Raw genomic sequence first — 26,683 nt, 5'->3', positions numbered from 1 at the left:
CCTCAATAGGTATAACAAAATTGTGCTTTTTGTTCAACCTTCCTCAAGTTCCTGATCAATTCGATTTTATTGGGAACCAGTTGGGTTTCAATTTCTTAGGCCAAACATTTTTTTCCCTTACATCAGTTCTGTGGTTCATATAATTGAGGTTATCATCCATATAATTGAACAACATGGCCTAACCGCATTAAAAACCACAGTGGATCATTCTTTGAATATCAAACAATTTTAATGTTGTACTCAAACATAATTTAATACGATGGCATATCAGTAGAACTGTAAGTTAAGGCAAAAATTTAATGGTCAACGACTACCTAGAAAAATACAGTTTAATCAGCATTGCCATCAACACAATTTTAGGTTCCTAGTAATCTGAAGAGTATTCTTTGTCTGGCCTTAAACCCATTGAGTCCTAAAACGTCCTACTGACTCCAATAGTAAAGTCAAACAGGCGAGTGTTGCTGATCTTCCCCTGTTTGTCAAGCACGTAAAAGAAGCTGTGACCCTTGACCTTCACAGGAATCTGTGAGGGGGTCCCCCCTCGGCCCTGTGCGGCCGACACGTGTGCCAGGGGGACGGTGAACGCCCGTGTCAGGCCGAAGGGTGCGTAGGTCAGGAACCTGACGTTCTGGCCCCCCCGCTGGAGAACAACACGGTTGACGGCTCTCAAGGGGAACACGAAACAGAGGAAGGTAATCGCTGATCCTGGAGTGAAAAAATGATTTGGACATACTTTTGACAAAGATTTAAACAACATACACACAACTTTCAATTAGCTTAGGGGAAGCTTTCGAGACGAACTCTTTGTCAATCAGAGGTCTCATCTTGGAGTTTCTCTGTCATGTGACGTTTGATGGACATATTTTTGCAACAAGGATATCAATAGTAAAAGTAGTGTTACACACCCTAAAAACAAATTTTGACATGTTTGAAAGTCGTTATGCCACCAATGACACAAAAATACAACAGTGCCTCATTACAAGACACTTGTATAATGTAAAATACACTCTCTTCTGATGTTATGGAATATAGAATCTAATAAATCATCCAGTGTTAGCTCTTGATTCTTGCCGCCAGCTAAGCAAGTTACGTATAAGTTCTACCTGTGACATCATAGTAAACATGGCAGCCGATGCTGAACTTGGTACTGTAACTGGCAATCACTAAGTACATGCAGCAATGGCAAGGTTTCATAATATTTGCTTTAGAAATAAAGAGTGTTGTTTCTGAGTCACAATGAGTCTGTGCTAGGTTTCAAGGTATTGCCGTGTTAACTATGACATCACGGGCAGAAACTAACTTGATTAGCAGGTGTCAGGAATCAAAAACTGGTAAGATGTGCAAAATTGGATGTTGAATAACATCAGCAGGGTGTATAATTTGCACAAACGTCTTTGTTCGTAGAATGTGGCAGAATGTTATCAGGAAATGTTGACTTACGGTGACATGTCATAAGCACTTTAAGTGATAAAAAAAGCAAATTGTTCACAAACCTGCTACAAGACAAAGTCCTATGATGCCGTTCCTCCACTTGTTACCCGTGACATACCCAGACATATTCTCCAGCCGTCTGCGGAGGAAGGTTTCCTTCGGTACAGTACCCTCCCTCGCTGGGTCCTTCTGTCTCTCCCTACCCTCGGGTCTTTCCGGTCTCCAGGTGGTATATGTCAGGTGTGCCAGGTACACCCAGAACACCACCTGCGCAATTCCAAATATGCCCAGTCGACGATAGTAACCCGCCCGTTCATAGTGATACAACGTCACGTCCTTGGAAATGTTCGTATCCGTCTGATATTGTCTTCTTGAGTCGTAGAATCTTCTGTTGTTGGACAAGAGTGAAGAAACTGTCCGCTGGTTACACCACCATGTTGCAGAGTGCTTCTGTTTACACACAGAGGTTTGAAACGTCTCACTGTAGATCATTGGCTTCATCAGAGAAGTCCTGGAAAATACTGTGAGCAGTCTAAAGGCCATCTTCTGATGGAGGTGAGATTTGGTAGTTCCGATGGAGATTAACAGTCTGGGGAGAAAAACATTGTAATCATCATTGTTAGGCCTGAAAAAAATGTTGTGGGTTCCAGTTATGATCCTGAAAAGATTTAATATGATTGGTATGCAATTTTTTTTAGACCTATCCCAAAGTACATGTAATCCAACTAATGCAGCTTAATGTAAAACTAATATGGATTAGTACAGTCTAGCCTAATTAACTTCTGCTCTGTATTAATATTATCACTCAAATACATTGATATAAGATTATGCTGTGACCAGCCCCTCCAGCTATCCTGCCACTTCCTACATAATGCAAATTTATTCTGTTAACACAACAGGGAAAAAGTGTCTGCTACTATACGAGTAAAAAAGACATGGGGACAGGCGTCGATTTGAAGAAAAAGAGGGGAAGATGGACATGGAAACGGAGCTTGCAATGTCTATTCGTAGAATATTTGTACAAAAACACACGACAAAAGTCACAAAACAGAACCGGCTCACCTCACATGGGCGCAGCCATTTTCCCTTCCCAGTGTGCACCGAGTGACACGCCCACTTTCACGGGATCTCAATGGATCAGTCCATTGTGCTAAAAATCAAATTGTACCTGTTTCTAAAATTTCAATCTATTAACGCGTAAATATAATCAAAATAAATGAAAACGATTTTTCATGTATGGAATTATATACCTTTGTTTAGAATTGTAAAGGATGATTGGTAATGCTTTCAATAATTCTTTTTGTCCAACATAGAGATTTGACTAAAACCCTTCGTAAGAGTTAACTCTTCCAAGATGGCTACCGGGAAAGAAAAGAAAATCGCACAACAATAAAAACTTTTCATTTTGACAAATTTAAGGCGGCCAGTTGGACCAAGGAGAGTCCGAAATGGCGTCGGGAGATATCCAGAACAAGTACCAGCGGCTGGCGCAGGAGTACGCCAAGGTACGGCCATGTTTTCATCTGTGACATTTCGATTTCTGAAACAGGAAGGACACCTGCTGACTTTTGCTCTTTCATAGATTTTTGACAAAATACAGTAACTGTTAGTGCCACATCTTTGTTTTCAGTCGTTTCGTAGACTTGACGAGTTGTAAGTTTTTGTTGAATATCTTTTATTCCTATCCTATTTAAAGTGCTAATGAGACACCTCCTCGAACACGGGACCCCCGTTTTATTTCCCTACCGAAAGACGGGGTGCAACCCCGACAGAGAAGCATGCCCTTTCCACGGGCACACACCTGTCAGAATTTGGTCTGGTCCATTTACGACAAAACGCCTCATGTGCGGCATTTGGGAAAATGGCGGCTCGATTTGCCGATTCAAAATTTCGGCGAAACTTTGCCTCTCAGACATGTCCAAACATGCGCCGTAAATTGTTTTCCATGCGGAAACGTTAGAGCGGCGTAAAAGGAAGGCGCCATCTTTGTCAGTCGGTGTGGTTTCTAGAAATTTCACTGAAAGAAGGTCACTTTCCAAGGTACGTTCGCCATGTTTGTATGTCCCAACTTTGAGATGATATAAAAATAAAAACGAAAGCGGTGTCCAAAATCACAGTAATCTCCCGGGTAGGTAGATTAGTGACGAATATGATGCCGAAAACCGCACGTCGACACCACTTTTGTTAAATGAGAGAGAGGTCCGAGAGTGCGGTCAGCCCTTGGGCGGTAGGCCAAGGTATTGTTGTCGGATCGCCCGTGCTGAAGCGCCCGGGTCGGTGTTCCGTGTGTGACCCGAAGAACCCGAGTGAGAGCGGAAAGTTCCGACGGTGATTTCCGACGGATGCGGAAGGTACCCGAAGTGCGATTTTGCGACAAAAACCGACTGAGGGCACGCACTCGGCATGCGTTGCACACGTAACCAAAAGACCACGTGACCCCACCAACTTCTGATAGGGCCTATGAGGTAGGTTTGCCCGTGCTTTCCAGGGTTTGCAACAGTAGCTCATTAGCTCCTGTCTTTCGTTGGTTCAAATCCTGGAAAGACACTATGCGGCTGCAACTCGGGGACCAAAAGTTCTTTTTTCTGTGACCATTTCTCAGTTTACTGTGGACAGCTCCAGAGTGTTTGGCTCAGGACCGAGAGGTCTCGAGTTTGAATTCTGCCGTGCCGCCGTTCTCATGCCTTTTTCTGGTGAAAGTGAATACTTTTAAGTGCCTTGCTTTGGCTAGGGCAGTGCCTCAGATAGGACCTTAAATGGAGGTCCTGTGTTTGAGGAGTGCCACACCTCATGCACGTTTAAGAACACACCACACTTTTCGAAAAAGGGTAAGGGCATGCCTTGGTGTGCGATAGTGCAAACCTTAAATGATCCTAAGAATTTGACTAAAAAATCTGCATTCCTGTGTCCCAGGCTCCCAGCCTGATCTGATCACAAAATGTATTGTACAGGGTCTAACTCATTCTGTGTAGGCCCTGGAAACAGTCTGGCATCCAGGCTAAAAATTAGTTAAATATTACCGCTTACCGCTAAATATCAATATTAAATATTGATTTACTATAAACTGTCTCTTCCCACCTTACAGATGAAGTCCCAGCATTCTGTGCTGAAGAAAGCTGTCATTGATGAGCAGTCAAAAGTAGCAGAACTTACGGTAAGTTGACTGATCTTACTGAAAATTTTAACTTAAGGAGAAAAATTTATATGAGGCTTTTTTTAGGCAGTTCTATTCTATATTTTTGTATTGGAGTCTCCATTGTCCTTGCGTAAGTGTCATACTCATAGTCTGCATAGACTGATTGACAGTAGCAGTAGCAGTCTATTCTATATGAAAATTACTATAATGATATAATGATCTTTTAGTTGTGGCCTCCATGCTATGCACCTTTTTCTCTCATTGATCATCAGAAACATATAACAAATTGAAAACTGATAAAAGAATCCACATTTTGTAATTTTGCACATCTTTATTAAATCACAACTGTGTACAGGAGTCTGTGAAGCTGAAGGACCTGTCCATCAGGAAGTTTGAGCAGGAGATTGACAGCCTGACGTTCCGTAACCAGCAGCTGGCCAAACGTGTCACCGTCTTACAGGACGAGCTGGACTCTGCAGCCGTCAAGAAAAAGAACAAGGTGAACACTTCGTAGACTATCTTGATTATCCTTTGTGGTACAGACTTTTATAGCTAGGATTTAGGGCATCCAATTGGAGGGGTCAGTATTTTTCCTGAAAACAGAGGAAAAAACAGTTAAACACCGGAAAACACATGAAGGAGTGTATAATCTATTGAAACACAGTATGTTTTGATGAGTAAACATGACAGGTCGCTATGTTTTGCCACAGAATAATCTACATATGGCCCTGGAATGAAGAAATCGTCAGAAAATTCATGAGACGACGGGCCGGACCGCCGCGCCACCCAGCGGCCATGTTTGTTTTCATTGCAGAAGACATGTTTGTTTAGCGGGGTCTGATACTTTCACAACAAGACAGCTGATACCTACCGAACTTCAGTGCAAAAATCTGTTATATATTGGCATAAATATAATATATATGAATCTACTCGGATTGTGATAAGAATCTGTTTTCTGTATTTCTTAATAAAGCTTGCTTCTTCTAGCCGTCAACGTTACATAATTTTGCACAATCAGCACGTCCAGTCCGCCGGGTGGCGGCGGCGGTCCGGCCCGTCGTCTCATGCATTTTCTGACGATTGCTTCATTCCAGGCACATATGTAGATTATTCTGTGGCAAAACATAGCGACCTGTCATGTTTACTCATCAAAACATACTGTATTTCAGTAGATTATACACTCCTTCGTGTGTTTTCTGGTGTTTAACTGTGTTTTCCTCTGTTTTCCGGTAAAAAGGCTGACCGCAATTGGAGGAGGGGTGTAACAGGACTTTTGCTAGATGAGCATTTGAAGTACTAAAAACTGCCGGTTTTATAATATGTTTTATAAATTTTCAAAAGTGAGTACAACTGTTTTATCAACAATTCAACTTGGGTTCTTTTTTCTCCCTGTCTGAACTAGAGTTCCTCCAATAGGCTGTATGGATTAAAAAAATTACATAGTAGCTTTCTGTGTCAATCAAATTGCAAGCTGTTCCAGCGTCTCAACAGAAAGAAAGCAACACATATGTCTGTACATTTTAATTACAAGGGGCACAGGTCATCCGTTGGGGGTCCTATGGGATAAGAGGGTGTCTAATTTCTTATTTTTTTAGAGTATCCTTGAGATGCCTTGATGCCCTCCTACCTAAATACCTGGTACAGAACATTTGCATTGCTGTACTGACAATTTTCTCAATCTCCGTCAGTAAATTTTAAGCGTACTTACTCTAGAACTTGTATCCATGGGTTTTTTTCAGTTCTTCGCTCCACTGCGATCGACTACCGACTGGTCGGTATGTGTGTCAGGTTGTCTTGCACATTATCCACAGTCCTACATCTCACTCTCATGGCTTGTTCTATCCCCTAACAGGTTATGCTGCAGGGCTGCATTTGAACGTTTGCACTGACACTGTTTTCATACTGTAAATGCTTGTGGTGATCTGTGGTGATGGGGTTACTTGAAAAACTGCAAACATAAACCCGCCATGCATTTACAGCAGGGCTCTAGCCAGCGCCCGTTTTTCCGTCAATTGTCGGAAATTTGCTGTGTGTGACGGAAAAATTTTAAAACCAATCCGTCAACCTTGACGGACAAAAATCTGATAAAAGCTCCTTGGTGGAAGCTACAGGCTGCTTGGGGACGCCATCCACGGCCGTAAAAGCCACACACTGTCTGTTTTGCTATTGTTATGATTGTTGACAATGTGTGTCAGTGCCCTTTCACATACGATAATCTCATTAAAACCGGTTTTTCAAGGTCTCAGTTCAGTCTCTCTAACTCCTGGAATAGTGTTTTCGCGACAATGGGAATTGGCTGACGGGAAAAAATTTCGAGCTGGCTAGAGCCCAGATTTACAGTATCCGGTAGGGGTTGGTACCGGTACAACCATTTTTCTTGTTGGACCGGTCTAGAAAAAACGGACCTGAAAGAAACGTGGACCAGACTTTCGACCAATTAGAAAATGAACAGAATATACTGGCAAGTGTTTGGGGCTTACCAGACCAAGAAAATAACAAGAGTGAAGTAGAGGAGAGTTGATAGTCAAATCTCCTCAGTCAAACTTTGTGTAAGTTGCTTACATGAAGATGCTAGTGAAAGTCAGACTCTAAAACTACTTCCTTTGTTGCAAAATGGACCATTGTTTTTGAGTATTGCAGATTAACAATTTTTACAGGCAATAAGGCCACACCAATTTAATTTCTTGGTTCACAGATTCGCTCGCTCCTATTTTTTGGGAAAAAAATAAAAATAAAAATTACCACTCAGCAAATTTTCACCATTAATGAAACCATTCACCAACTTTCTGGTGTAGCAAACATAAAAACTGACACTACTTTTGTAATTTTCAACGAACAGGTGCTGTTACTGTACAGTAATAGTCTTTTTGTACTTTTTTCAAGCTGAAAACTTTTTTTCTTTATGTTTGGGATTAGCCCTTACCTTTACCCGAACCATTTTACAATTTTTATTTTTATTTCGCCCTCTCGCTCCATATTTTTAATGAAAAAATCCGTGAACCAACAAATTAAATTGGTGTGGCCTTAGGTCCAGGTTCAGGTCTGGACCTGATCCTCTGGACCTGGACTGGACCTGTACCTGAATTTTCTGTACTGGTACTCACCCCTAGTATCTCATGATCTGGTGGAATATGTAATTCTATGCTTTGTCTTGACTGCCTCTAGTATATGGTGGGAATTGGCTGCATAAAAGACATGGGATTTTTTCAACCTTTACTTGGGAAGAAAGTGGTGATGGTATACTTCTTTATTGTCTCATGGTATTGCAACACAAGGTTATATGAATGCATTGCATGTGTATTTATGAGTAGTGAGAAAAACTTTCTCACCAAGAAATAAGGGGCACGTCAAATTGGGGCATCATTATTAATTCTAAAGCTATGAATGTCTACAATTACAAAAAATCATTGTGACCACTACTGGACTGCGGTAGGTAGAGCTGTCAGTGGAATATTCCCTTAATTTTCTTTCTAGTAATAATATGAAGGGAACAGTCAGCAAACTTTTTGAGAAAGTCTTAGAAGACTTCATGGCATGAGGAAAACAACCCTGACACTTCACCCTTGTTTTTCTCAACACTTACCGTCCGATTTTCAAAAGGATGTCAACTGTAAAGTAATGACTACAAAAGTACAATGATTTGAATTTGCTTGATAATTCTATACCTTCATACTATATGATTATGCCCCAAGATTTTACCGATGGTTATGCACCTTATTTCTTGGTGAGAGACAGAACTTCTTGATCACCCCTTGTACTAGTATTGTGTGATGACACAATGTTTTTTTATTGACAGACAAAAGGCCCAGTAGAGCCAGCCCCTGTGGTGGCAGACACCAGTGTGTTTGGGGAGGACTTACAGAAGAAGATTCAGGAAAATGAGAGACTTCACATGCAGGTAGGTGATGAAAAGCCTCATATTGTAAATATTACTGATAACACATCTGTCTGCATGGTGTACAGGTCTGTGCATCCTGAGTCGCAAAACATGCATCTATCAAGACCATCTATGGTAATCTTCCCCGAGTGACCCAAAGTCTCTGGCATGTCCAGTTCGCAGTGATCTCTTCACTGATTCTCTGGAGGCCAAAGATAAAGACCTCCTTGAGAAAGCTCACCTACCCAGCAACCATTTCCAGAGACACTGGGATTGTCACTGAGCATTTGGGAGCAGCGATGAAAGATTGAGTGCTATGGAGAGACGTTGTGTGACGTCTTGCCCTGCCCACCAGGGACGACAGATGATGATGATGATGATGATGATGTGCACTCTGCCACTTGCCACATCTGGTTCCAATTCTGAAGAGCCAAGTTCACTGCCAGGGTGTACACGCAACAGGAAAAGAGTTACATTGTCCTTTTTGATGGGGATGTAAAACCATTAGCGCCTTGTATGCTGGAGCTTTAGCCATTAGCCTAAAACATCAAACCTCTGCATGCACGTAAAAGAATCAGACACACTTACACTCATGAAGAAGAGTGAAGTGTGCTGGTGTAACAGTGGGGTTCAAGCACTGCCAGCCGACTATGCCAAATGGCTTTAGGCCTTTTGGCATAATAGTTTAGCATCTGAGTTTGTGATCTGGCGGCCCGGATTCAGCGCTGGTTCGAATCCCGGGAGCCAGGATATTGTTTCTTTCTGTTCCTACTCCTTTCTTACACCAGGCCAAAAACGTGAGCTGTAGCGAAACTGCATTTTCCTACCACTTTGATCCTCTTAAAAAAGCATCATGCTTCACCTCAACAGAGTATAGCGGATTTACTTTGCCATCGATAGAATACATCTATTTGATTGTACAATTGTAAAAGGGACGAAGGGGGTTCAAGTGCCACCAACTGACCATTCTAAATGATATTGACCCTTTTGGCATAGTGGTTAGCGGCACTGGGTTGTGAACAGACGGGCGAGGGTTTGATTCCCGGGAGCCAGGAGACTGTTTCTACTCACCTCCTGTTTCACAATGAAGACCAGTGCAAATTTACTGTGCCAGTGTATATTACAATCAACAACACCTGCACAGCTGCATTTTCACCCGCCTCACATCCCCCCAGGTGCACCAAGAGACGGAGGAACACCGGCAGGTGGTGGCCAGCCTGCAGGTGCGGCTGGAGCAGCTGGAGAAGGAAGCTGGTCAGCACCAGTCGGTACTGGACTCCATCCACCTCAACCACAAGGCCTTAGTGGACAAGCTGCAGCAGGAAAAAGCCATGTTAGAGGTGAGGTCAGCTCAGAAAGATTTGCTGAAAAGATGTGACATTCTGGGCATAGCCATTTTGTTTATAGAGGTCACGTATTTTACCCTAAAGTGTCACACGTCAGTGTGACCGCAAGGGAAAATTTTCAAAAGTTTACCAACTTGCTGTAGTAATTTTTGCTAATAAGCGAGGCCCAGTGAGATGCTACATGTGTTATGAAATAATTAAGGAAAGACCACTTTGCTATACCATACATAGTAAGTATTCTTCTATACCTTTTATAATTAGTATGATTCAATTTATTCACTTTTTAAGAATCAACTAAAAAGACGAAGAAGTCTTTCTCACACTTTGGCAGTGTTGTGTGATGACTGCTAGCTTTAGGAACAGATTCAGTGACATTTCACTACTGTCGATAATAATCCATATTTTGACATCTGCTCAACATTATTTGGGAGCATGGAGGACTGATACTCTGTTATGACAGCATAATGATTTTCTTTGATAAGATTTTGATGTCTTTAATAAAGAATAGTTGGCTTTGTTAAGCTTTGCATCTGTCTTATTTTTGTTCTTTGAAAACTAGATTTACCCACTAGTAAAAGAAGTTCATGTATTTTAATTTACCACGTGAATATACCTTGCTTTGGACCCTCTACATACATACATTTGGACCTTTTATTATTCTGTTAATATACATTATCCGTTCTATGTAGTTGATTGATAAATCAAATTTGTAATGACCACTCCCACCCACAGGTTAAGTTACAGAAACAGGAAACAGATGTAAGGGATTCTAAAAGGATAGCTGACCATTGGTAAGTGACAGAAGATTCATCCTTTTTACCTTGCTTCATATTGTTTGTCTCATTTTGAATAAGGGAATTTCCCATGTATAACTTTTGGGACCTGAAATGTGCAGTTATCACTGACACAGTGTTTTACAATGACAAAATGAGCATGGTCTCACATAACAATATTCGTGCCATTGTCTAAGATTGGTAGAATACACAGTTCTAAAATAGAAAGAAATTTACAAAAATGAGAAAACTGAGATTTTTGATGTCTTGTTTTATTCCGTGTCTCCTTCCAGTCAACAGCAGCTGAAGAGAGTCCATGCCGACCTCAGCTCCAGGCTGGATGACTCCACAAAGGTCATTCAGGAGAAGGTCATCTTTAACGACACCAGTAAGTGGAGAACATTTCTTCTTAAAGTCAATGTTTCTGTCATGTTTCTTTACCTCCATAAAAAATGGAGGTATTACTTTGTACCTTTCTTGTATGTGCATGTGTATCTGTATCTGTCAGAATATCCTAAGAGTCTTTGGATAGAAAAGCCTCTGGATAGATTGCAATGATATTTGGTATGCGGGTAGGTGTTATTGTTGTTTTTGGCCTCCTGGTGGCCTGTTATAGACTCTACTCAATCATCACTTCTTAAAATTACCTCAACTTTTTTAGAATGATCTCACTGTCTCTTTTTCAGAGTATCAAGAACTAAATGTACTGAATGTGCCAACTCATGACAGAAAACACCAGGTAAGATTCAGATCCTTAAAAAATGCCACCTTCTATTCTTTGTTTGTTTGTTTTTTATAACCAGTGATAAGCCTTTAAGCATGACTGGTTCATATTGCACTGCAGAATTATGTGTTGCTGCTTACAGTGCAGTCCCCAATTTAAAGAAATATAGACATAGATACCTAATGTAGTATTTACAATGTGGTCCCAAACATAAAGGAGTTTATGACATACATTTATAAAAGTTAGCAAGTAACAGTGATAACTGTGCAACAACATAATTGTCATCTGCTAGTTATGCGGCCCCAAGCATGACTGAGTCTTTATCCCCCCCCCCTTTCACAGTTTATGACAGGAGCTGATTTTCTAATCCATACAGCCTTCTTTCTCCAACAAGTGCATCTCAGATTCTGTCATCCTCTCCAGTATGTATGAAACTGTAAATCTCCCACTTACAGGTGAAGGCAAAAGAGTTGATAGGCCAGGCCCTGGGGTACATAGGTGACCTGGTGTCGGGCATGTCCAACTACCTGACGTATGCAGAACAGAGGAGTCAGATCTTCCCTATGGACTCCTCTACAGGAGAACCCCTCAGTCCTGTCAACAGGAGGGTTAGTCATGTTTGTTTGTTTGTTTGTATTGCAGACCTAGTAAAATGCCTTACAGCGTAACATATCAGGTTTGTGCTTATTGTTATTGGGTGGGCTGACTACTCACTCTTTACAGCCAGGGGCTGAATTGCGAGGAGCTTACAATAGGCGGGGCTAAATTGCAAGTGTCTGGAGCGAGCTGCCATTTGGCGTCACTCAGGTGACCTCAATATGACAGTAATTGCCCCAGGTGCGGCCCCAGGTACCACGTGTGGCGGGTTCTTGAATGTGCCTTGGGTATGGCTCTCCCCAGACACGGGACCTCCATTTGACGTCCTATCCGAGGGGCAGCCCTAGCCGAAGCTAGGTACTCATTTTCACCTGAGTGAGGAAAGTCGTGTTAAGTCCCTTTCCCAAGGGCACAAGATCGGTAACACGGCAGCCAGATTCGATCGTGCAACCTCACGGGCCAAACACGCTGCCGCTGCGCTACGTGTTCCCACATTAAAGAAGACCAGGGTTCTAGGCAGCGTCCCTCCTTCCGTCCTTTGACTGAATTTTGCTGCTGGGGATGGACACAAATTTTGCCTATTCCATCCCCTGTGATAGACAAAAATTGGCATTAAGAATTTTCATTGAACCAAGCCGAGTCTTCCATCAAAATTTGCCCCTCAAACTAAAGAAACAGTGTTTCAAGGGTCTAGATTTTAACATTTTCCCAGATAGCAGACCCCCGGACCTTCCTAGCATCATCGCACCTTTGACAGGGGGTATGAGTTCGCAGTGAAGCGTCCACCGCGAAAACCATGAACATTAGACCCACCGCAAAAGTTTCTGCATTTACAGTACCTGAAATTGACAACATTAGATGTACACCTTACATACTGAGTTTATTTGGTCAAGATGACTCGTATCTTGTTCCATCCTATGTGAACTGTACAATATAAAACTGTACAATATAAAATGTTGATAGCCTTCTCAATGGTAATCCTTTGACCATACTCTTCAGCTGTGCCAATATCTCCATGAGAACGCCTCTCATCTGAGACCAATAGAGCAGTCCTTCCGTTCATTCCACGAGGGTCTGAGAGAGGATGCCCTGACCACACTGGTAAGGCCGTTACATTTTTATGTGATGTCATTGTTGTACATGTATGTGGAAAGGAGTATAATTCATGTCAATTTTCCCAAACAATTCGACGTAGTAAATTTGGCCAGAATAGTTTGGAGGATACGAACGAAATAGATACAAAATTTTTAATATTGTTTATTCCATATGCCTCACTATTTTGGGAATATTGCAGAAGGACAGCCATCCTCTTCAATGCCTAGTACAGTTTTTAACATTATGGTACAAAATCTAGCTAGAAGACAGTTGTGAGATCAGTTGATTGTCTGTCATGTACATGTAAGAAGACTTGCTGGAGGAAAAAAGGATGAGGTAGTAAGCAAACTGTTACCGTGGAATCCAAATCACAGAGGCAGGGGAAGACCGCAAAAGTCATAGTATTACATTAAGCAGCTTGCTAAAGACAGTAGTTTGGACCTGCAGCAACTTCCCGCAGCAAGGGATGCCAAAGAGGGGTGAAGGAAAGTAGTAACGTGGAGATTCTGTAGCCTCCATAGCAGGCTCTCTAGGGCCTTTTTTGGCTCATAGTACACTTTTGCTGGCCATTTCTTTTTGTACAGGGTCGCTGATAGCTGGCCTTTTCTGACTGCCGGCCCTGTGGAGCCTGCATGGAAACGGCGTATGAAAGTGATAGTAGGGCAATTAACTAGGAGGTGTGAATTTCCAGCCTAGGTGCCTCCTGTGGACGGTTAGTAAACTACACGCATCTCCACCGGACAGAGCGCTGTCACGCCCCGTGTGCAATTACCCGACAATTCTCTACTGGTTTCAGGGTCAAACGGCTTTTTAAAAATACAGAAGCGCAAACTTACCAGTTCGACGTTCTTTCGGCCTGTCTGATGCCTTTGCTTGGGCGTAGCGCGTAGCGAGTGACATATGGGGGTTTCCCCATCTGAAGCCCGAGTTGTAAAATGATTGCGAATTGCCTCTCACTGAGTTGTGAATTATTCCTAACGTGTGTGTTAATAAAGCCCATGAATGGCTAATCGTTTTTAATATCACTTTCATACGCCGTTTCCATGCAGGCTCGACAGGGCCGGCAGTCAGAAAAGGCCAGCCATCAGCGACCCAGTACAAAAAGTAATGGCCAGCAAAAGTGTATTATGAGCCCCAAAAGGCCCTAGAGAGCCTGCTATGGAGGTTAGAGATTCTGAGCGAGCTTGCCGGAGTGAGTGAGTGTGAAAAAGACTTACAAATATTGTCCAGTCAGCACTTCTTCCCTAATGCATGTTGCTCTCTGTTTGCTAGGAAACTGCGACAGGGATACAGGATTTTTCAGAGAAGTTCCACTCATTTGTTGCCTACATGGAGAAACTCCTCCCATACCAGCTTAGAAGGTATGTTGTTATGATGTTGATATTGCAAAAAATGAATAAGATTGCATCTTTTCAGCACAAAAGACTTTCTTCTTGATTACTAGATGAGTTTCATAAAGCCTTTATGAAAGTGTCTAACGCTATCCTAATGCTGTAGATGTTGTTGTTGCTATTGTGTGACATTGGTGCCTACTGACACGATAATTTCACAGCCATTATGGCTGTCTATGTTTCATCGTGCCTATCATTATCAGCAGTGCATTTAATTTCATATATCAGTTGGAGATGTCGGTTGTCAACAGTTTGAGAGTGAAACAGTCATAACATGCTAGGGCACATTTCTTGTACAAATGTTGTACGTTCACAAACTAGTGGTATTCTTGGCATAGTCATTTATGCGTCGTACAAAATCCAGCTGACTTGTTACCAAAAGGGCGTCTTAGATCCTTTGCGGCATTTGTTTCTGTCGTACTGTAAATGCTGAAATGTTCACGTGGTTTTATGTTCGTGTTTTTTGTGGTGGACACTTCACCGTAGCTTAAAACCACTGCAAACATTTTTTTCCATGGCAGTAAGAGACTACAAGTGCATGGTGCTACGGTAACCGCAAACATTAAACCTTCTCGAATAGTCCTTTTTCCCGCTACTGAGAAATTAAATCCACGTAAATATAAATGCATTTACAATAGTTTTCTTGAAAATTATACAATATTAAGCATTACAACAGCATACCGTTGGTAGTGACCATGCCATTACCTTATTAGTTAGATTGTTCCATCATGATTTTTTCCCGCGTAGTTTGGAAGAGGAGTGTGCCGTGTCCACCTGCTCCGCCACACTGGAGGCACGGAACATGGAACTTCACGCCTCGCTCCCGAAACTCACCGCCACCCTGTCCAAACTGGACAACTACCTTTCACTTATAGCTGCTGCAAGTAGGTGTCATACAAGTCTCCTTGTTTTCACCCCTGCTATGAAGTCATCTTTTTCTTGATCTAGACCAGTTAACTGCATTACACAGAATGGAGGAGGTAGAATATTAATATGTGCATTATGTGTGTCAATTTAAGACAAATAAGTGCACATTTGTCATTTTATTTTAAGATTGCATTAAGTCACAACTTGCACTGAAATTGCTAAATTTTAAAACAGTCTTACTTTTTGTCTTGAGTCCTTAAGTTTGTAGCTGTTAGCATTGCAAACCCATAGTTATTTAAAGATAGCTAAGAAACAAAAAAGAACTACAATGTATATGTGCTGGTGTAAAGAACTATATGGCCCTATCCACACATGTACAAAGCTGACAATATTTATTCCACCTGTGCAGGTAAGTCATCCAGGGAACACCCACGGACCAATCAGGCAGCTTTCTTCACTCAAATGGCTGCAGGACTCAACCAGCTTCATGAGGTGTTAAAAGGTGGGTTTGTCTTAAAATTAAATTTTCTAATAGGATACCATAGACAATTTCACATTCAGGCAAAAACATACATGTAGTTTGTACTGTTACCTTGTTTCTTTTGTCCTTGAGTGACATGATTTTTCTTTATTCCACAGAGATCTCCAAGCATTACAACACAAAGGTGTCTTTGGAACATCAACTTCCCACAGCAACACAGGTCAGAACCTTGGTTTTCTTACCTATATCAAACTGAAAAATTTGTCATAATTCTCTTTTTTTATTAGGTGAAAACAATTCTGCCTTAAGTAATTAATGAGGATACAATGAAAGGTCAAAATGCCAGTTTAGCCAGGGAGGAATTCTTAAAAGTACCAACTGTAGATAACAGTTGCTGGTGTGTTACGCCATAAGGCAGTTATAACTAGTCTCCAAGCAGACCCACCTCTGTGAAAATTCAAGCGTCTCAGACGGCGAAACGCCGTTTGCGACAACCGTCCAAGGCGTCTTAAATTATTGGGACGCTTTGGACGGTTACGGCGGCGGACGGCATGGGACGGGCTTTTGAACGCCCGACGAAACGTCCAAGACGGTCCGAACGGCATAACAAACGCTTGGACGCGTCTAGATTGGCACTTTAGACGCGTCCGGTCGGACGTTCGGGACGTCCGAGACGGCGTCTGAAAGCGGGCAGCCGGACGCTCCCGCGCTCCGTCGGGCGGGCCCCCCGCTGGGAACAGACGTCTCTGCGGACGGACCAGACGCCGATTGCGACGGACGTAAATGACGTAATCCAGGCTGCTGGGACGGATCGGACGCCGATTGCGACGGGCATAAACGGCGTAATCCAGGCCGCTGGTACGGGCGGTAGCCTCCACCACGCCTTCCCACGGGGGGACTACAGATCGTAAAATTCGACAGAAAATGGAATGAAAGTAAGTAATGGAAGTAATGGAATGAAAGGCCAAGAGGCAGTCATCGCTATATTATTAAAGGTTAATATCTGGGCCAAACTCCTAGCAAAATATTTTTTCTTCAAGACACAGTTTTAGTTAGTCAGGCAGTGCAGTAGAAACTCATAACGGGCCGGTGCATTTAATTTGGAACGTGTGCAGACGGCTGTCCGGACGCCGTTTCTGACGGCGTCCGGTCACGGCTATGATTTTATGGCCTCTAGGGATAAGCGTTCCCACATACCAAACAAACAAATATTCAGCCAGGCAGTGAATTGTAGAAGACCACCCACCACCGGGCCGTCAGGTTTAGCTAAAATCAAACACAACTTGAACAAATTTCTTCGTAAATTGTTTACACGTACTCCGCGGCGTTTAATCAACTTTGCTACATGTACGAAATTCAATCCGGCCTTCAATCGTGTCCGCGGCTTTTTGTGCCGCCGTGCCGACACGTTACATCAGAATGGACGAGCCCACATAACATCAAGGGTAAATTAAATACAGGACGTTTGAAATTTTCTATCGTAAATTTTAATTGCACCAGTATTTGCTAAAGACTGGATATATAAATGTGAAATAACGTTAAATTTTCTACAAAGATCATAAGTCATTTTTTTTATTTCGAGGTAGCGAAATAAAGTCTTCCGTTTCATAAGTTCCTAACCCCAAGTAGTTGGAAGAGCCGACTAAGATTTTGATTGGCACCGGCAAAATCGGTAGGTGCTATCTCATTATCTGTTGTCTAAATCTACATTTTAACAGCATTATCATTCTTAATAGAAACAACAGATATTTTTGACAAGTATTCTACAACGTGTTCATAATTCTTTTTATTTTGTGGCATCAAAGCAAGATCCTAAATTTTATCATTTCTTCGCGTATGTGGGGAGGGCACCCGTAACAACAAGTCGTCGGTAAACTTTGCAACAGATGAATGTACAAAAAATTAGAATAAAATGCGAAGTATTCACTTACCGGCGCCTGCAAAGTATCAACAATCAGCTAACGGAAGAACCGCTGCTTCTTTTGACGTCTGTCACATCTGTGATTTCTGCTGTCCAAGGTTTGCTGCTTCGAGTAAGTAGTATTAATAATTTTTCCCCCTTGTCGGCGCACGACAAATAATTTTTGTACATTCTTTTTAGTATAAATAACGGATACAGTCATCGCCGTAAACCCAACCTCAGCACAATGTCGTACAAACATCAGCTGCTACGTCTAGACGTGAAGTCCTTGGTCCAAAAGTGCGCAAAATTTAACAAACGGACATGAAATCCACAGAAATAGTCACCTTCTGAACATAAGTCCTGCAACCGCCGGAGTGTTCAACGGTCTGAAATTCGAATTCACCCGCTGAAATTGGCGCATGTGCAGAAGTTAAAACGTCATGTTTCCCGTGGGGATCATAAGAAAAGACGCAGCCGTCTGCCGGCGTCTGGTGACTAAGTATTTTATAGCCCCATCAGTGGCCGTCTCCGACGGCAATGGAAGGTCTTTCAGCCGTTCGGGCGTTCACCATAAAAACTGACAGAACGGCACGGACGCTCACGATGTGTCCGCGGCCGTTTCGGACGGCAATGAACGCGTCCAGAACGTCTGAAACGCGCTCGGACGCCATTGGACGCTTGTAGACGCCGTCCGGGCAGTTTCGGACGCTTGAATTTTCACAGAGGCATCCATGCCTTAGAAATAGTATCAAAGCTGGCCAGGGACTAAGTATAGCGGCACCAGGTGCCCGTTTGACTCCCTTAGCCGGCTATCTCCCTTTGGCCGGCTATTCTCCTTTGCGAGCTTTGATACTATCTCTAAGGCACCGTTGGGTCTGCTTGGAGACTAGGTTATACCGGCTATATACATGTAGATACAGATACAGATGCAGATACATTGTTTTCACTGAAGTATTTTGCAGACATCGTGTAGAGAAATTCTGTCTGTTTCCTCAACAGAAGCTGAAGACAACTGATGAATGTGTGGTGTCATCCTTGGTGGCACTGGTGTCATGTACAGGCAAGGTAGGTGCTGGAAAACTTATGGCTTTAAGTTTCATTTTCATAATAATTGGTCACCACGAAAACTCAAAACCACCACGAAAGTTTTTCTTCTGCCCGTCTATCTCTTTGTCCACATGTACGTAGCAGAGTTTGTACATATCATGATGTGTTGGAGGCAACTTTGCTGTCCATCTGTAGCACCCTTGCCAAGCTGCTTACTTAATAAGTAGGTTGTTAACAACTGGCTGTCTGCATTGGTGCCAGGGTTTCTATTAGTTTAGATTTACTGTTATTCAACTAATTTGTTAAAAACTGAACTTGAAACAGCCATGAACATTCCAATTATTCTGCTTACCGCACTCAAATGCATTTCCACTATCTATGGTAACAATCAAGGTCGAAAGGTGATATGTAGATGCAATGGTCTTGGAACTGGTTTTAACTGCTGTACTTATCTAACGCTAGTTCACCTTTATCCGCAGGGTATCCTATATCCGTTGCGTTTGAAAAATGAGTAGTTAGGGGTATCACGTCGACGGACGATATTCTCAAACTACAAAAGTTTGAACATATTACAACTTGAAACCACCGTCTGTCGAGTTGATATCTCTTATTACCGTGTGGTTAAACACAACGAATATAGGTTACCCAGCGGAAAAAGGTGAACTAGTGTTATGTATTTAGTAGATACAATACATAGTGAATGACACGTTCTCTGCATGATCGTTCTCTCCCCACACACAGCTCGCCCCCTTCTTCAGCAGCCACCTGGAGTTTTTCGTGAGCCGTGCGGGGTACCGTACGCGGGGCGTGAGCCTGTGTCGTGACACGGACGGGCCCGTGTCCTCCCCAGTGGTGACGGACCTTAGGGACCGAGCCACCTCTTACGTCAGCAGGCTCAAGAGGGTGGGACTAATCTTTATGGGTTGAGTCTGTTTTAATCTAAAAGATGAACTTGCCATAGGGTGAGTTTGCTCAGAAACTGTCTTTGTCTTGGGGCATGTCCGTAAATAATAGCACGCGTTCGCACATTCAACATTCCCCAAACCCGACCACTGTCTCGTAGCTAGCCATCGCATGGGTATTCACTTTCACCGGGTCAGTACCTGCACTTATGCAGGAAAATGTTTCCTGATATCTCTATACAATGACAATGACTATTCCCCTTCCCCATTTTCATAAAATACCATAGTCATAGAAAATTCATTTTTTTGTGTTTACTTACATGTTGGAAATCAGTCAGGGCGGTAATCAAAGACTGGCTTCTTCCGGGTTCAGGGAATGTTGTTCAAACTTGTTTTGTTATTTTCAGACATACACAATGACATGGACAGTTGGCGAGCACCCCCCCCCCATATGACAAGAACAATTATATGTTGTTCAAATTCGTCTATTGAATAGCTTTTATAGCTTGCAATGCACAAATGGTCTTCAAGCATTTCTTTACATATGATGTAACTATTGTACACAAAGAGAAGTCTATGTTTGCCTCACCAATGACATATATAATAAGACCTAAAGGATGCCCCTCTCTCCACAGCCCTGCCCAGAGTCTGTTCCCTATAAGACAGCAGTGTTGAACAGGAGAACTCTACTCAGCTCCACAGAGAGTAGGGAGGGGCTAGCACAACAGGTGAACCACACACTTCCTTTGTTTTTTGGGGGATATTGCCATCTGTTGTAATAGTCAATGAGAGTAGAGATGGTGTCATGTGGCATCTGTTGTAATAGTCAATGAGAGTAGAGATGGTGTCATGTGGCATATGTGGCTCAGAAGTCCACTGATGCAAAAGGCACATGATTTTCCTCACTTCACCCAGGTGTAAAAATGGGTACTAGTACTTAACTTTGGTTGGGGAGGTAAAAGGCAGTGGAAGAAAAAGGTTGGGCTCCGGCTTCCAATACTGTGTCCTTTGTGCAGTGGATAGCAACCCACTGCCCCTACACTCTCAAAAAAGGCTACCTTTAGAGTGAGATAATAGCTAATGACCCTTTAATTCAAAGACACCTCGAACTCTTGATTTTTGCTATGCTGAGAAAAATTTAATGGTCAATATTGGCCAATTCTTGGCTGCCCCATTGTATTCAAAGACATATTGAATTCTTAATTTTTGCTACGCTGAGACAAATTCAAGTTCCGTAAGCTTTAAGTAGATTTACAGTACATCTAAGAATGTCCTTTTTACGCAAGGGAATGTTTAAAAACTCCCTGATAGAGTCTTTAATGCCTTCCAGCTGACAACTGCCCAGGAGAAGATGCGAGGTCTGGAGCAGGAGAAGGAACACTGGATGTTGGAGGCACAACTGCTGCAGGTCCGACTGGAGAAGGAGACTAAGGTATGGCTGGGATCTGGTAACCTCTGTACCATCCTGCCGAGTTTACAGTTGCTTCCTATTAGTAAGCACCCTACGTGTTATTTGTCCATACGTTTTTTGGGAGGCCATGTCCGCCACTTTTTTCTGAAAACGTGGGGAAGGAATGGCAAGAGCAGGGAGGGAGTACAGCTCAATGCATGTCTCTAGCACGGTTGCATAAGGTGTAAGTATGTGGTCTGCAAACAACGTCTGGTCACGAACGGTTGGTGAGTTGTATGTACGACGTTCGATTGCCACCTCACAGAATGCGGGCCCCAGTGACATATAGGCCTTAAGTGGGCACCTCACAGGTCTGCACCAGTTGGTGTTACTCTTCTTGATCCAGGTGAACTGTTACAGACTCATGTTCAGTTCACGGATTTTGGGAGAGCACGGGTCTTAAATGTATACAGCTAGAACCCTTCACACAACTGCCCAGCCCACATGCGTGCATGCTGGGACAAACGGGTGTTTCACATGGCTATATTGAAGATGAATTATTACAGCAACTTTGCAAATTTTGGGCCAATAGTCCCTTGAGGTCACACTGACGTGCGACACATGGGGTATAGTACTGACCTCTACAAACAAAAATGGCCACCTCAATTTCAGCCCCAAATTAGATATAAGATAACTTTATTGGATATCAAAGTGTTGTGTTTGAAATATAAAGCAATGTACGATGATCAAGATTCATTAAAAAGAGATTTGCAGTGATTGCACCTGTTGACAATTCATTCATGTCAAGTGCTTGCCCATTTCTGACATTTTGCCAATTGCGATATTTTTTCTTTTATTGTCCAAAAAAATTTGCCATTTGAGGCGACCAGTTGGTGTTTGTTGGTGAACTATTGCCAATGTATTTGCAACGGTATATCAATAGAGTGAGAGTAAATGGGATGGCATCCAGTATTTACGATTGATATGAATAGTATAATCTTTTCTTGTTAAAATGAATATTGAAACAAGTCCTTCCATTTTTTTTTAAATAAATAGCGAGTGTCTCAGTTGGAGGTAGAACTCAGGCAGCTGCAGGCAGGCCAGGTGGTGACACCAGCGCCCCCTGTGGAGGCGACACAAACTGCATCTCCTGGAGACAGAAAATCAGTAGGATCAGATGTGGAGACTTCATTGGTGAGAGTTTTAATTTTACTCCTTCAGGCACTTTTGCTGTATTTGTTATTGGTCATTACCATACAGTGTTCGAAATACCCATCTGCAATCTGCAATTCGCAGAAGGATTTTCAAGATTGCAGAAGAAAGTATGTTGTGTGGAAGTAGGCCTAGGTGTGTTAGTAACTAATTGCACATTTATAAATTAATTGGTATAATTCAAGCTGTAGTAGCCCGTAGTGTCATGGCGAGGTGGATAAAACACCTATGGTGGTATCAGGAAATTATAACTTCCCTGCAGAAAAGGATCATCTTTGCAGACTGAAGTTAAAAATAGATTGAGAGAATAAAGAATCACAGTAATGCTATGCATTGCAAAGCTAAATGCAAGAAATTATTAGATTGAGAAGGATGTTTGGAGGCTTGTGCATTTGCAGAAAGTATTTCCAAATTGCAGAAGAAAATTGTGAAAATCTGCAGTATTGCAGAACACCAGAAAAAAGTATTTCGACCACTGCCATATTTACCTCATGTTTGAATGATTTTAACAGTTGAATTCAACCATAATAGACACTGAATACACTCAAGGTAACAATTATATAATTGGTTTCTTTCAGCTCGGGAAGCTGGAAAGCTCTGTGGCAGATGAGGTGAGTTTAACACGTTTTCCGTTGAAAAGATCTGTATAGAACAACTTTTTAAAACACATTGTAACATGCATTAAAGTGTTTTTGTACCTCAAATATAAAAGGATTTGCTGCAAATATTTATATATATAGAAATACTGTAACAACATCAAGTAAATTTAGTGACATTGAAATGTTGGTTCAGACCAATAGAATTTTTACATACTTGAACTAGGCTGCAGAGCAAGTCATTTATTGAGCTGCATATATATGTTAAACTTATCTAGTTCTTACCTTTCTGTGCCAGAGTTCTGAGTCGGAGACCAGGGAACAGCTGATCAAAGCCCACTTCACCGGCAGAGTGACAGAGCTGACCACACAGCTGCAGCAGGCAGACAGCAAGGCTGTCAACTTCCACTCTGAGGTGATGATCTCATCGCTGCTGTCTATGTGCTGTGTCTATCTGTCTGTCATGCAATGGACCAATCCTAACTGTCTGTCACAATTAGCAGTTCAGCCAATGATGACATGGCAATTATTGGCCAGACCAATGAGAGAGTAGCTTCATGGCAGTTAAATATTTGCATCTGACATTTACATTTTAATTTTGTTTTTCAGATTTTGACTAAAGTAGGAGGGGCTATGGGATCAGTTCTACTGGGTACAATGTATAAGTGTCGAGGATAGATTGGGGATGAGCATGTTATCAGACAGAATTTAGTAATAGTGCTATAATAAATTATCCACCCAAAACATCTGGAATCATTATGGTACATTGTATATGCCATATGCTGAAGGGTGTTCCTGTAGCTCAACTAGTGGCAGTGTGTGTGTGTACGTGTGTGTATGTGCATGTGTATGCACGTGTGTGTATGTGTATGTGTGCGTCAGTGTGTATGTTTTTGTGTTTGAATCTGTGTGCATGCGTGTGGTACCTTGCTTCGGCTTATATCAGTGACAGGCCTTTGTGGCAGTGACAGTCCTTAAGGGCATGTTCGGGCATGAGGCATCCGCTTGTACACGAATCAGGGGTAGGAGGAACCCCTTAGCTTACATCCTTGGTCGGAGTACTCCTAGGAGACGGATACTCCGAACAACAAACCTGCATCTGGTGGGGCCGTCTCACACGTGTCATACAGTTCTGTCCCTGTGAGACTTAGTTAGTGCGCCAGTAGACGAGAAGGATTTGCACACCTCTCCTTCACAAGAAAAAGTCATGTGCAGGTCAGGCATACAGGTTGCCAACCCTCACCTCACCTCACCTAGTCCAAACAGGTTGCCAAACCCACCGGCAAATGCCTGTTTGCCTGCTCATCTGTGAAAAATTCGACAGGAGAATCCGAATGTGTGTGGACATTAACAGAAGCTTGTGTTGTCCCCCAACAGTGCCGTGCCCTTCAGCAGAGACTTGGCCTGGCAGAAAAAGCTAAAGAGAAGTTCCAGGAAGAGCTGCAGACAGCCCAGCAGAAGATTGCTCAGCTGCAGGTGTGTCTAAACCTTCCCATGTACACAGTTCCAAAAATGTTATACAGGGTTGCCTAAGCATTTGCGTGAAGTTTATGAAAATCATACTAATTTTATGAGAAATGCATATACTGGTAGTATGCGAAAACGTAGGAATTGTATGAAAAGCACACAAATCACTGTGAAAATGTACGAACCTTATGTGGTACCCACAAACCTTATGAGATACATACAAACCTTATGAGATACACACGAACCTTAAGTAAATTGGTAGCTTCTGCTACATTGGCATGTTTCTGAGTGTTTCTGATATTACTATTCCAAAGGATTCGTGTACATGCTTAGGCACCCTTGTTATAACTTCCGGGAAACAGACTGAAGTAGTTGTTGTTTGTACTGCTGATGTCTGTCCACACAATAGCTTGAGAAGGCTCAAAATGATAAGATTTTGGGCACCCTAAGAGCATGTTATTGTACTGCAGCAGAACTTCTAGTTTTGATATTTTGTGTTTTGGATATGCTATGGTCATGATATTTATATGGTAGATAGTTCTTGATAAGGATAGGGTAAGTCGTGCACAGGTTTCAGCCCCCTGGAAGCTTTTTTTGTAACTGCAGAGGCCAATTTTGTTTCAGAGCAACATAGAAGGGTTTGTTCCTTCTGTACTCAGCAGAACAGAGGAAGTTGTTATTGCTGTGACAGTCACATTCCAATCTCTGTTTAAGCTGTTTTCAATATTCAGTACAGGCCGTTCATTGACATTTCAACAACTAGAATTATAATTTGTGTATCTTTGTCCAAGATTCAATAAAGATGATCTTAAATAGAATGATTGGCTTGCAGGACGAGCTGACCACCACCACCAGTAACTATGAGAGCCAGCTCAGCATGATGAGTGAGCACCTGTGCAGCATGAACGACAAGCTCACTCAGCAGAGGGACGAGATCGACGCGCTCAAACTCAGCAACAAGGTACGTTTGATCTTAGCAGGAAAGTTCATCAATGTTTTTGTAAATGACTGTATGAAAGAATACTACCCTTTATCCTAACCAACACTTCCAAGCCAAGCTTAGCCTGATTGAATCTCGCTTATAGCAGCACACCCAACATCCGGCTGGTCTCTAGATCTGTGGGGAGTGGCCAGTTACAGCCCTGGACAGCAGAATTTGTGTCACACAGACTAAGCCAAGCTGTATTTAAGTGTTTAGACTTTTGGATCATGAACTTAATGGAATTTCTGGGTACAGTGCTGTCTTGGTATTTTTGGAGCTGCTGGAATCTTCTGCCTTTGGATGTTGACTCAATGTTGCTTTGTTGTTTTACAGGGAAGCAAGAAAGGGAAAGGAAGATGAGAGAAGGCACCAGGAGACACTACAGGAATAGTAAACTCGTAGCAACTCATTGATAAAAAAAGTATCCAGCTGTTGATAGCTTGATTTTTATTGTTTCATACTCAAGTCAAAACAAGTAGTTTATCTACCTCTCTTGATATGATCTTATATAAAAGAGGTAGCAAATGTCAGAGAGATCTATTCCAATCACTGGAAAGGGAAACTTAGTCACTATAGTCATCTGCATCAGTCACAGGTACACATGTTATGCTATGTGGTAACAAACATGCAGATGTCAAAATGTGTACTCATCAACAACAAGCTATGAGTATGAACTGAAAATAATACACATTTAATAAGTCTATAGCAATTTTACTATGAGTACAATGAAATAGTAAACAGTATATTGCTTTGTAGGAAGTTTTTTCCTATTTAGAATTTAGAATTTTTTTTTAATATCAAGTCACAGGTTGTTGTTGAAAAAAATGATTTAGTTCCTCAGTGATAAGTATGCTAGATAGAAGATGTCAGAAACGAAAAGATCATCGGAGATATGATAACAGTATTTTGTCATCTTGTGGCATGGAATTGAACTTGTAATTGGAGCTTCAATATTTGTTGTATACAACAGTGATACTGTAACAGTATTACCTTTGTAACGAATACAGTAAAACGTGAAAATACTAAGTTCCATTCCTTTTGTTTTCATTTTTTGTGCAATTCTGCTAAAAGTTTGTACTAGTCAATCAAAGATGAGAGAGGAAGCAATGATTCACTCTCTGGTATTGTTTATTTTATAGGCCACAGCAAGTATATTTTATGGATGACATGCTCTCTGGCCCCCAAATCTTATGCAAGCCCTTGGAAAACACAAGGTGGGAAAAAGATCAAAAGCCCCTAAATCAATGTTTACGGTGATGTCATCCATAAGATTTACTTGCTGTGGCCTTACCGATAAGAAATGTCCCTGTGGAATTTGCAAATGATTCAAATCATGTGACAATTTTATTCCACATTTTAGTAAATTATTGGAATTACGTTGTATGCATTCTACGAAGATTTGTGTATTGACCATGTACGTATGGTTTTATGCTAGCTTTGCCATGTACATTTGGTTGAAGTTGATA

The 26,683-nt window shown here is 42.0% G+C and overlaps 2 protein-coding genes across 3 annotated transcripts; one reads left to right on the top strand and one right to left on the bottom strand.

The window, feature by feature from the left end:
* Nucleotides 1–210: 210 nt before the first annotated feature.
* On the bottom strand, nt 211–2,588 carry LOC118429327 (transmembrane protein 223-like). The gene is made up of 3 exons (XM_035839811.1): nt 2,494–2,588; nt 1,494–2,020; nt 211–705 (listed from the first exon to the last, which is right to left on the bottom strand). The coding sequence occupies exons 2-3, from the start codon at nt 1,972–1,974 to the stop codon at nt 413–415; spliced, it is 774 nt and encodes a 257-aa protein (XP_035695704.1). The 5' UTR covers nt 1,975–2,020; nt 2,494–2,588; the 3' UTR covers nt 211–412.
* Nucleotides 2,589–2,768: 180 nt separating this feature from the next.
* LOC118429063 (protein phosphatase 1 regulatory subunit 21-like) lies at nt 2,769–26,683 on the top strand. Of its 2 annotated transcripts, XM_035839419.1 has the most exons (25): nt 2,769–2,936; nt 4,517–4,585; nt 4,923–5,066; nt 6,307–6,342; nt 8,364–8,465; nt 9,620–9,784; nt 10,523–10,581; nt 10,857–10,951; nt 11,250–11,302; nt 11,743–11,895; nt 12,884–12,985; nt 14,252–14,340; nt 15,118–15,254; nt 15,647–15,739; nt 15,877–15,938; nt 18,621–18,686; nt 19,410–19,571; nt 20,206–20,298; nt 20,901–21,002; nt 22,017–22,154; nt 22,751–22,783; nt 23,067–23,183; nt 24,146–24,244; nt 25,068–25,196; nt 25,551–26,683. In XM_035839419.1, exons 1-25 carry the CDS (start codon nt 2,880–2,882, stop codon nt 25,575–25,577), a joined length of 2,382 nt encoding a protein of 793 aa, XP_035695312.1. In that variant the 5' UTR covers nt 2,769–2,879; the 3' UTR covers nt 25,578–26,683. The 2 variants fall into 2 exon arrangements, with proteins under 2 accessions (XP_035695312.1, XP_035695321.1); XM_035839428.1 differs by lacking the exon at nt 6,307–6,342.

The sequence above is a fragment of the Branchiostoma floridae genome, chromosome 1 (assembly GCF_000003815.2).
Source record: "Branchiostoma floridae strain S238N-H82 chromosome 1, Bfl_VNyyK, whole genome shotgun sequence".
Lineage (NCBI taxonomy): Eukaryota > Metazoa > Chordata > Leptocardii > Amphioxiformes > Branchiostomatidae > Branchiostoma > Branchiostoma floridae.
This window is presented reverse-complemented; position numbering and strand designations above follow the sequence as displayed.